Below are 12294 nucleotides of genomic sequence, written 5' to 3' on the forward strand. Positions count from 1 at the left end.
AGATTTGATGTTTTTGGGTTAGATCCATTTTTCATTGAGCTTTAGCCAAATGATTTTAAGTTTGATGGTTGGATCTTCTTTAGGACACATTTTTTAAACCATGAGATTTTTTAGTTTGAAGATTGTACATGTTTAAGCCATGGATCAAGAGAATGATCAAAGTTAGTGGAGAGAAAAGTTTCTGTTTTGGACTAAGTTAAAACCAAAAACTCCAAGTGTTGTTTTGGTGACTTTTTAGTGACTTTTGTTCGATGATTTAAAGCATAGTTAATCTTAGGATGACGTTATGAATATGTTAGAAGTAATATTTATTTTTTTTGGAATTCTTGGAGATTTTTTTATTAAGGTCAAAACTTGTGACTTAAGGTGTTTACTTTTTGTTAAAAAGTTTGGGTCTTTTTACAAAATGTTTGGTGTTGATGATTAGCTTTTCTTAATGGATATTTTAAGTGTATTTTTAAACTTAGGATAGGAAGATCCTTACAACAAAATTTTAGTTTAATCATAGGTTTTGAAGATGGAAGAAATTGCAACCAAAATCAAGAGAAATGACCTATGAATGTTTCGGCCATTGTGAGTTTTCCATAGTTGTGAATGATTTTAATTTTTTTAAAGTTGATATTTGAGTCTAGGACAAAATTTACATGAGGAATGTAAATTTTGAAAATTTTTAGAGTTTGGATGTAAAATTCTTAAGTTAGGAGTAAAATTATCATTTTACCACATGTAGATGGTAAAATGGTAATTTTACTCTAAGTTGTTCCTTTTCACTTTTAGTAATTAAATTTTTAACTTTTAGAATACCCTCTTATAGTTCCTCGTATTTTGTACTTTATTCTCGTAAAACACGACGATCGAGGTAAGTTAGCTCTTAAGTTAGTATCATTTTACTGTGTATGTGTGATGGGTAAGAGAACTACATTTTTTGTTCATATGTTATTATATATGCTATGTCATCACATATTTATCTATTATATGAATTATTCTAATCACAAAATACATATATGTTACGTAATATATTTTGTCTCATGTTACTATCTGTTGCAAGTATGTCACATAACATATTCTATCTGTTACATGTATGTCATGTCACGTAATATTTGCTATCACATGTTGTGCCTTGCTACGAAATGTTGTCTGCTATATGTTATGCCATGTTACAAAATATTGTCTGTCACATGTTATGCAATGTTACGAAATGTTGTTTGTTATATGTTATGCCATGTTATGAAATATTATTTGTTACATATATGCTATATTATGAAATGTTGTTTATTACATTTTATGTCATGTCTGTCGTCTTACATTCATGTCATGTTACGCTATACCAGGACTTCTGTCGTTTATGTCACGTCATGTTACGAAATGTCATGCATGCCAGTTAAGTTATTCATGTCAATCACGACCCTAAGCGCTAGGAAAGGGTAATATCCTAGTGGAACTCCTTTGTTCACTCTGGAATGTCTAAATATGTGTGAAATTTCATGGGTTGACGAAGTACAGTCAACAGGTTGCGAATGAGGCTTAACTAGCTGGTCACCGGATCGCGCCAGACACTAACGCTGATAGAGCCACACATTATGTTATGTGTGTCGACAACAAGTGTGGCACAAACAATTCATAGGGCCACAACAACTGTGGAGCATACACTACGTGGGGCCACAACAACTGTGGAGTACGTATTAACGCACTCACAGTTGGTATAGACACATGTGTTGTGATGCAGTAATCGGTAGGGACACACGGCTTAAGGGGACCTGTGTAGCACCCATATGGTTACTTTTATTAATTAAGTCTATTGAAGAAGATTTCAAGTTCATGTATTTTACGTTCAAATAATGTTTCACATTATGTTATGTTCAAGTTTACATTCATGTCAAGTTCAAATTCATGTCAATCATGGTAACCCCATGAGATAAGAAAATGCAATCATGGTAACCCCATGAGATAAGATTATTCAATCATGGTTATCCCATGAGACAAAAATATATTTCAAGTTCATGTTTATGTCATGTTAAGTTCAGGTTTATGTTATGTTCAAGTTCATGTTCAAACTATGTATGTTCACGTTCATGCTATGTTTCAAGTTTACGTTCATGCTATGTTGCTAGTCTATGTTATGTTTTAAGTTCACTACATGCCATGTCACGTCAAGCTAAGTTTCAATTTCAGTTCAAGTTATGTCATTTATGCCATGTTGTATATCCAGTTTTGTTATGCTTACTTATGAATTTGATTATGCATTCATGCTTTTACTGCCATGCATGCATCATTAACTTGTGTGGAAGTTTAATGTTAACTTACTAAGATTTGTCATCAAATCTCACCATGGTAGTCCCAACTACCATTCTCCCCGAATGGTAGGCAATGTGTCAGGATCAGAGTAAGGAGCAGACACTTGCAGACTGGAGGAGGTTGACTAGATGCCGTAGACGTAAAACGGAGCTTGCAGCTTCCATAGTTAGGTCTTTGGATAGTATTCCGGTATCGTTAGTCGTGTTATGTGAGTTACTCAACGAATTGATCAATAGTATATTTTGGCAATGTAATTATAGAGTCAAGTCTCCATTATTTTGAGATTACAGTCTTCTGAGACCCGTGCTGTAATTGTGGATGTTTTAAGTATGCATGGTTTATGTTTTAACTATTTGGGATATTATAAGTTTGGTGCATAGTATTGCTAAAAAAAAATCTGCTACGAATATTGCATAATGCTAGACGCATGTTAGGAACATTGCATATTATATGTCATGAACGGGGGCAGGTAACCTTGTGTTGCATGTCCTGACGCTTTGGATGTCGGTTCGATCCCAAGCAGAATCTGTGGCGTCACACTTTCCCTCGTATAAATTCCTTGAATCTCATGTCATTTTATTTCTTCTTTGTTTTTTGTTCTTGTTTCTTGCATTTATATTACTGGCTGGAATAATACAAGATTATATTGTCTTGATTTAGTTCAACTAGTTCTTAAAAAACTTGACCAGAAAAACTATTGAGGTAAAAGACAAGAGAGTGTGAGACTATTAATGGAAAAAAACCAATCAAGAGTGAAACACGAGTGTAGTGCCAATGTTCAAGTGTAAACACGTAAGGGAGGGTGTGAGGTTTTTCACTAACATTCTTTTTGTGACATTATGATGTCTCATAGGAGTGACTCATTACCAAAAAGGATGACAGATAACTCATCATTTGTGTTGCAAGCCATGCAACAACAGTTTGAGCGATTGAGCTTAGTGTTGGGTGAAGTGAGGGATATGATGGATGATCAAGAAGTGGTAATTAGAAATCTACAGGGCATGAGAGATAGGAGGCAACGTGAGTCTAGTGTTGAAAATGGGTATGAGAATGAAGAGTATGGTGATTCTCTTGTTGCCAGACATACACTCAATACACAAATTAAGATAGATGATACAGAGCATTAGAGTGAGAATATTTTTCATACTAGATGCCACATCAACAACAAGGTATGTAGTATGATCATTGATGGGAGGAGTTATGTAAATTTGGCTAGCATTACTTTAGTTAAGAAATTGAATTTACCTACTTTGAAACACCCTAGACCATACAAGTTGTAGTGGTTGACTGATTGTGGCGAGGTTAGGGTACATAAGCAGATGCTAGTTTCTTTTTCAATTAGGAATACCAGGATGTAGTGTTTTTTGATATAGTGCCTATGCATGCTGGCCATATTTTGTTAGGGAAACCGTGACAGTATGATAGGAAGGTGATCCATGATGGATTAGGGAACATGTAGAATTTTGAAAATGATGAAAAACAATCAAACTTGCTTTTTTAACTCCAACACAGGTCCATGGGGACCAACTGAAATTAAAAAGTGAGGTTGCTCAAAAAAGAAAAAGTGAAAAAGAGATTGAGCTAAAAAGTAAGAGTGAAAGTGAGATTGAGCTAAAAGGTAAGAGTGAAGGTGAGATTAAGAAAAGAATGAAATAGTGAGGCCAAAAAGGAGAGAGAGAGAGAGAGAGAGAAATGAGGGAGAAAAAAGACGAGGATGAGGTTGAGACCTCAAGAAAAAGAGAGAATGAGTTAAAACAATTGTGAGGTCGAGAGTTCAGAAAAAAAGAGTGAAAAGAAAAAATAGAGTGAAAGGAAAAAATAGAGTGAAAAAGAAAAAAAAAAGAGTGGAAAGAAATGAGAGAGTCAAGAAGGTGGGAGAAAAACAAAGAGAAAAGTAAGTTTTTATGCTAAGGCGAGTCTTAATACTAACGAACTTAACGTATCTTTTCCTAGTGTTATTGTCTCTTTGTTGCAGGGATATGAGGTTGTGTTTCCTAGGGGTGCGTGAGTGGATTACCACCTATTAGGGAGATAGAGCACTACATTGATTTTGTGTTAGGTGCGACAATTCCTACCCGACCTTTCTTTGAAGAACATGAGTCCTTGACATACTTAAAGGGACAAGGTAAGTTGTTGACTAGAATGCATGCTAAGTGAGAGGACTGTATTGAGACTTTTCCTCATATAATCAAATATACACAAGGTAAGAAAAAATTTGTAGTTGATGTTTTAGCAAGAAGGTATGTCCTTGTCATCATTTTAGATGCAAAATTATTGAGATTTGAATATGATAAGGAATTGCATGCTAATGATGATGACTTTGCTAGTGTGTATGGAGCGTGTGAGAAGGCATCGTTTGGTAAGTGCTATAGATTAGATTGATATTTGTTTAAAGAGAATAAAGTTTGTGAGCCTAGTAGTCTTATGCGTGAGATGCTAGTGCATGGATGTGGTTTGTTTGGTCATTTTGGTATAAAGGAGATTTTAGACGTGTTGCATGAACGTTTGCAAGAGTATGTGTCTTTCATTGAGTTTGCATATAATTAGAATGATCATTTTGGTGTAAGCAAGACTTTAGATGTGTTTCATGAACATTTGTGAGAGTATTATTTGCCATTTATTGAGTTTACATATAATTAGAGCGTTCATGCTACTATTAAATTTTCATATTTTGAAATTGTTTATAGACTAACATTTACTCATTTAGATTTAATATTTTTACCTATTGATGACGGGAGTAGCTTGAATGGACTTTTCTAAATTCTTGAACAAATTAATGATAATGTATATCAAATGGATCTTCCAGGTAAGTATCATGTTTATGCTATTTTCAATGTTACTAACCTTTTTTTCCCTTTGATGCAGGTGGAGATTTGAGATTGAATCCTTTTGAGGAGAGGGGAATGATGGAAACCAAAGTGGGTCTACTCTTACTAGTTTCGTCTCAAGTAGATTGTAACAATTCTTGTATTGCTTTCTTGATCTTCTTGACTCTTAATCTTGTGATTGGCCCATCCAAAACTTGCAAAAGATCTTTAAGACTAGACCCACTTTGGATCCCATCAGTTTGAGTGTGGCATGGAGAAACAGACAGATAGAGGGGCATAGACAATGCACAATAGAGAAAGGGAAGGAGAAAACTACAAGGGTGGAATTTGTTGAGAGGAACAAAATTGGCATGTAAAGGGTGCATGGGGAGAAAGGATAACAAGGGAGAGAAAACTAAAGGGGGAAAACAGAAACCGTCGGGGGATGGCAGAGAAAAGAGGGAACCCACTTACCAAAACGCCATCGTTCCTACAAGTGAGTAGGGCTTCTTCACGGACTTGGGCCAGGTTTGGGCCTTGGTATTACATTTGAAGTCACAATCCATGCAAAACCCTCTTGTCGCTTCTAGAAATAGCTCTAATTTCTTCTTGCCAATACGAAACCTACGAACTCAACTATGGTTGGAACTTCAAATCTTCTTGATTTGTCATCTTTTCCTATTAGGTGAAGGAAAATAAGTAGTCAGCCAAGTTTACTCTATTGGAGCTACAACATTTAGAGGTTTAGATGCAATTTGCGATGTTTTCTCCTCTCATATCGATAATAAGTGGATTCTTTCTTGTCTTCCAGTTATTTCTTTAAATGATCAACTTCATGTTCTCTTAAAATTGTAGTCTACAGATGATTTGGCAAGGACTTTATTTTTTGATACTTTAGGATCTACAATATGGGTTGTACAGATATTGCAGCATTAGCAGCAGGAGAAACCAATTGCAGCGCAATAGGTCTTTGGGAGAAGGGGGGTTGTTGTCAACTTATGAGAAGAGTAAGAATATACTTACAATTTTTTTTACAACTATTAGACAACTCATTTTCAATCAACTGATACAATTATGATAGACCAATAAAAATAAATTTTAAAAATAATACAAAATTACCTTTAATCATTTTATGTAGAGTTGTAAAGTAGTAGTAAAATAGTTGTAACTGGATCATTTTCCTTCTTTGATAAATATACAAGGGACCAGCTTAACTGGTCTTGTGTTGTTATTATTATTATTATTATTATTATTATAACCTATATAGCTTATTGATTTTAGAAAAAAAGTAAAAGTTCAGACAACTTGCAAATTATGCCAAATTAAACAAGATAGGTTTTTGTCTCTGTTAAACTCGATCTTGAGCCAATCGAAATATATCTTGATCTGATATCAAAATGGAATGAGGAAGGGAATATTGATCAGTTTTTGTTCCTTGACCCGTAAAAAAATTTGGACCCTACAATATTGTATATAGATGATAAGGTTGTACTTATCATAATTATATTGATGGTGAATGATTTTAAAATCAAACCCTCGCTCGTAGGCATTAATAATTCATTATCGTTCAAAATACTGATGATCAGTACTGGGCAGTTCTTTTCCACAAAAACATGCCACTCCAGGTTAGGGTTGTGCATCTGGATTCGTATCTGGATATCCGGGAGGATCCGGATCTAGCTTTTTAAAAGCAGGCAGATAATGAAACCCGGGCAGATATCCAGATTTTATACTTTTTTTTCCAAAAAAATTATGTTTCTAGTTTTTACACGCATTTTTTTTTTAAAAGAAATTTACACTTTTTAAGAGGCTTTTTTTGTAGGCTTTTATATTTGTCATTTTTATAGGCATTTTTTGAACTTTTTTATTGCCTATTCAAATTTTTATAAAACAAAATAAATAATAATAGACATAACATACACAATACACTACAGATTTTATATTATTGTTTACATCGTACTACAAGTCATTAACTTTACAAGGAACAAATAGTGAAAAATTCAGAAACAGTAGCCAAGAACTGTGGAAGCATATTTGACGTCAAGCCCCCATATCATCTTCATTGTGAGTTGTGACAAAGAAAGAACTGAAAATCAATAATTCGTAAAAAATCGTATCCCAAATGGTATTCATATATATAGAGAAAAAATGATATGGAGTGTGTCAATAAGGAATGGAAAGTTAGAAAAATGGCTTTAGTCACAACATCCAGAGAGATTAATAGCAAGAAAAAATAAAAAACAAACTCGAGATTAGAGAAAAGAACAAAATCAAACCAAAACCAGTTCCAAACCAAAAAGGAAAAACAGAAAGTTTAATGAACGTAGTGGAGAAATAGAGAACTTCAGATTCTTGATATACAACATCCAGAGAAATGAATAGCATGAAAAAAAATTTAAATTAGACTAGAGATTAGGATAAATAAATAAAACTCAAATCCAAGCCAAAAAAGAAGGAGACAAAAGTTTAATGAACATAATCCCAACATCCAGTGAGATGACTAGCAAGAAAAAAAAATGGAAAATAGACTATAAATAAAATAAAAAACAAAAACAAAAAAACCACATACCCAGATCCAAACCAAAAGGAAAGGAAAAAGAAATAGAAAACTTTAGATTCTTGACATACAACATCTAGAGATGACTAGGAAGAAAAAAAAATTGAAAATAAACTAGAAATCAGGAAAAAGAACAACAAATAGAAAAATACCCGGGACCCAGATCCAAACCAAAAGGAAGGCAAAACAAATAGAGAACTTCAGATTCTTAACACGCAACATCTAGAGAGATGAATAGCAATAAAAAATAGACTAGAGATTAAAAAAAAAAAACCCAAACCAAACCTAGATCCAAACCAAAAAGAATGGAAAAAAATGTTTAATGAACACAATCGCAGAATCTAGAGAGATTAATAGCAAGAAAAAAATCAAAAATAGACTAGAGATTACAAAAACAAAAAAAAAAAAACAAAATCAAACCAGACCCAGATTCAAGATTCAAGATTAGAGAGACATACATAGAGAGAGAGAGAGAGAGCGAGAGAAACAGAGAGAGACATACCGACAATTTTTTCTGTGATGAACATGGACGACGGTAGCTCATAATATGAGTTAGGGTTTCTGGAGAGAGAGAGAGAGAGAGAGAGAGAGAGAGAGTATTGTGGGAAAACTAAGAAATGAAGAATTACCTAACTTGCCGACTTGGGGAATTACAATTTACAACACTTGGGAGTTGGGACCTGACATCATTTTGTACAATTGAACTGGACAGGTCTACTCATCATTGGAAAACGTAATAGTTAATAGCAAAACGAAAGATTTTAAAACCAGATACGAAATATGGATTTCCGGCATCCGTAACTGCATCCGGGCGGGTAGAAGAAATTTTCTATCCGTCTGGGTTTAATCCGGGCAATAATCGCCCTGGTTCATCCGATTTTTCTGGATTTTTAACCGGATCGGAAAAAAATCCGGTTCGGATGCACACCCTTATTGGACGCTGGATTTATAGGATTCTTAATTCTTTCTTATTCCTAATAATATGGGCTATAAATTCGCGCAAGTGTGCGTGAATTGATGTAACCATTGGACTCTTCTTGCTAATACACGAGTACACTAAATTTTTCAATCTAAATTTTGTTATCTTCAATCACATGACTAATTGATTTAGATACATGATATGAAGCCACTTAGAATGTATGATGTTAGATTAATTAAGTTGCATGCGACTGATTAGGGTTACAAAATTTAAAATGAAAAATAGCATTACATATATACTATGTGTCATGATATAAAAGACTGTCTCACGTTTATTACAAACATGACTGTGAGAGGTCAATACATGATTAATTGTAAATTTATATATATATATATATGGGCTGAAGCTTTTTAGTTATAGAGTACTGATGTCCAAAGATGTCATTTGGAAATCTTATGTTATAGTTATTTGACTCGTTATCTCTTAATTAGTATGCAAATATATCTTTTTAGATTAAATTAGTTGATCCTTAATTAGTTTTACCTTAAGAAAGACTGATTTTCATGAGAATTGGGAAGCCCTGACATCCACATATTTCCATGCATGGCAGCCATATAGAGTACTGTGGAAGACTTGCATCATTGACACCTCCTAGCTGTCCAAATGCCTTCTTATGCCCACATTTCTATCCCTACAATTTTGGGTTGGACCACACGAGTTCTTTATAATCTAGTTCGGAAGACTAGATCAATTAGTTTCGGTTGCCAACTAATTGATCAGGTCAAAAATAAAATAAACAATATTGTTCCACCAAACACTATAAGAGATAGTGAGATATCAATTAAGGTCCCGTTTGGATAGTGAGATGAGATGAAATAGTTTTAGAAGTTAAAACTTGAATAAAATAGTATTAGAATATTATTTTTTAATATTATTATTGTTTTAAGATTTGAAAATTTTGAATTATTTATTATATTTTGTGTGAAAATTTAAAAAAGTTATAATTTTAATGAGATGGGATAAGATGAAAATATTATTGATGAAAAGAGATGAGATAAAACCGTTTCTGTATCTAAACGTACCTAAGTTATACATAGATGCATCTCTAAACACTTAAAATATAGGGAATTAGTAGAGAATATCAGTCCTCCTTCTTTAAGATTCGCCTCAACAGGCATACAACCTTGGCAGACTCTGAGGATACCTCCTTAACTCGTACGCTAATGATGGTAATAATTTGATCAATAAAAGACAACAGATGAATTAATTTTCTTGATTATTTCTAGTGGCTGGTCCAAACATAGCCTGCTATTGATGATCAGAAACTGGAATTGTGTGGCCAGAAAAAGCTAGACAGCTTGATGAGTACTGATCTAGTTAAAACTCCAGAAAGCATGAATGACTCCTTTTGTAATGGGAGATATCTGGGGGTTTTTCTCGCCAATTTCCTGCTTTTAAAACGAAAAGATACTTCTGGTTCTTGTCCTAGAAAATACCAAAGCTGACATACTATATATATCAGTCGTTTCTTGCTTTTGCACGTGGTGTAGTACTGTGTGGGGGCTCCAAACCAAAAGGCCACTTGCTACGGCTTGAAATCCAAGTTCTATATAGGCCTCTACACTTGGGCCGACGAACCGATTGATCCGATTTATTTAATCAGATCCGTCCAATAATATGACCGGTCATTACAAATCGGTTCTCAACCCGCCTAATGTCAGATTTGTTTTTCGGGTATTAATTCCACCGATTATAAATTTAAAACTTGCCATAGAAGTTAATGCGTACGAGTGACTACCGCAACTTTTTTTTACTGGCTCTGACACCAACTTTACATCTCTAATAAAGCTTCATCATTTCTAGCCGTTGGTATGCCTCGAGAAGCACAAGTTCTGAAGGTTCAGTTTCATCCTTTGCCTCTTACTCTCTCTCTCTCTCTCTCTCCCCTCTCTATTGCCTTTGCACACTTTATACTCATATCTTCCAATTTCTTTCTTTTTGCATTAAAAACCTTTCCTCTCATGGCGAAGACTCCATTAAAACGCCATAGAGAAAAAACCCTTCAGAATGTGTTCCGTCTCTATTTTTCTAGCACTGTTTCTCCTCTCAAGTTTGAACAAATATCATTATTTAGGACCTTTGATTCCTCAAACCCAAACCACTAGCTGCCCACACAGCCCACATGCAAGCTCACCATACAGAAAATTTGCGAGACGAAAACCAGAGATGAATTGGGAGAAAGAAAAGAAACTAATTAGAGATACCAAGAAAAATTCTTCCAAGAAGGCGGGTCTCCCCCTGATCAAATTCAGCATGCCATTTACAGATCTGGTTCTCTGCCTTCAGTGTAACTTTGCTCGAGCTAAATGACGCCGTTTGCGGATTTGCTGCCATCGTTGCAGCTGCTGGTGCTGGGCAGGTCGAGGCTTGGGGATGCCTCACCTCAGCTCGAGATCTTCTCCTTCAATCCCAAGACCCCTTCTCTCTCTTCCTCTCCCGTGGTTTGTAAATCATTGAATCAGTTTTCATGTTTTTTTTTTCCTAAATGAATTGGTTTTCGTTTCTGGAAGCATGAAAACGACCTTGCTTTTAAAGGTCGGGTCATACGGGTTCGAGCCGGTTCGATTTTGTTTGGGTCGAGTCGGTTCGGATTGGCACCTTTGATGAAGTTTTTCGGGTCGGGTCGGGTCAGGTCGGGTACAAACCCGACTTTTTCAAATCGGGTTGTAGCCCTAGTTCTATATTAATGGTACTAGATTACTGTCAAAGAAACACAGAAACACACACCTAAAATAGCCGCTAGGATGATATCTCTAGTTATCTTCATCTTTTCTCTCCTCCTTTCCACCTCCCATGTTGTTGTGCAAGACTTCTGTGTAGCTGACTTCGAAGCTCCTGAAAGCCCTACAGGCTACGCATGCAAGAAGCCTGCAGCTGTCACAGTGAATGATTTTGTTTTCTCTGGCCTAGGCATTCCAGGCAACTCCTCCAATATAATCAAAGCTGAGGTGACCACTGCATTTGCCTCAGACTTTCTGGGTGTAAACGGCCTTGGAATTTCTTTGGCTCGTGTGGACATTGTGGTCGGGGGAGTTTTCCCAATTCACACACATCCTAGAGGTTCAGAAGTCCTACTTGTTGTGCAAGGAACAATATTTGCAGGGTTCGTTTCCTCAACTAATGAAGTTTACACACAAACTCTTGAGAAGGGTAATCTTATGGTTTTCCCTCAAGGATTACCGCACTTCCAAATGAATGCTGGAAGTTCTACGACCATTGGATTTGTTAGCTTCAGCAGCGCAACCCCAAGTGTCCAGCTTCTGCCCTTCGCTTTGTTTAAAAATGACTTACCCACTGACATCATAGCGGCAACTACATTCCTTGATGAAGCTCAGATTATGAAGCTTAAAGCCATTCTTGGTGGCACTGGCTAAGGTCTTTGAATCAGTCTATTAATAAAAAGAAGGTACTGTTGTGAGTTATTGTTTGTTTTTAAGAACTTTGATTGTATGCTTCATGAGGGAGGGCATTCTGACTGATTTGGGTAATAATATTTCTGTTGAAGGCAAATGCCAATTTGAAGATGAATAAATGTGCTAGCTAGGTTTGGTTTGTCTATTCCAGATGGGAACCTACGGTTTCCAAGTGATCACAAAATAAGGATAAACACAAATTTATCAAATTAACATGATCATGCATTAAGACAGGTGTCCTGA

The 12294-nt window shown here is 35.3% G+C and overlaps 1 protein-coding gene across 1 annotated transcript; it reads left to right on the forward strand.

Moving 5' to 3' along the window:
* Positions 1 to 11351: 11351 nt before the first annotated feature.
* Positions 11352 to 12040, forward strand: LOC121252807 (auxin-binding protein ABP19a-like). Its single transcript, XM_041152625.1, has one exon. The coding sequence runs from the start codon at positions 11383 to 11385 to the stop codon at positions 12010 to 12012; it is 630 nt and encodes a 209-aa protein (XP_041008559.1). The 5' UTR covers positions 11352 to 11382; the 3' UTR covers positions 12013 to 12040.
* Positions 12041 to 12294: the final 254 nt, after the last annotated feature.

This window comes from Juglans microcarpa x Juglans regia, chromosome 2S (genome assembly GCF_004785595.1).
Source record: "Juglans microcarpa x Juglans regia isolate MS1-56 chromosome 2S, Jm3101_v1.0, whole genome shotgun sequence".
NCBI lineage: Eukaryota > Viridiplantae > Streptophyta > Magnoliopsida > Fagales > Juglandaceae > Juglans > Juglans microcarpa x Juglans regia.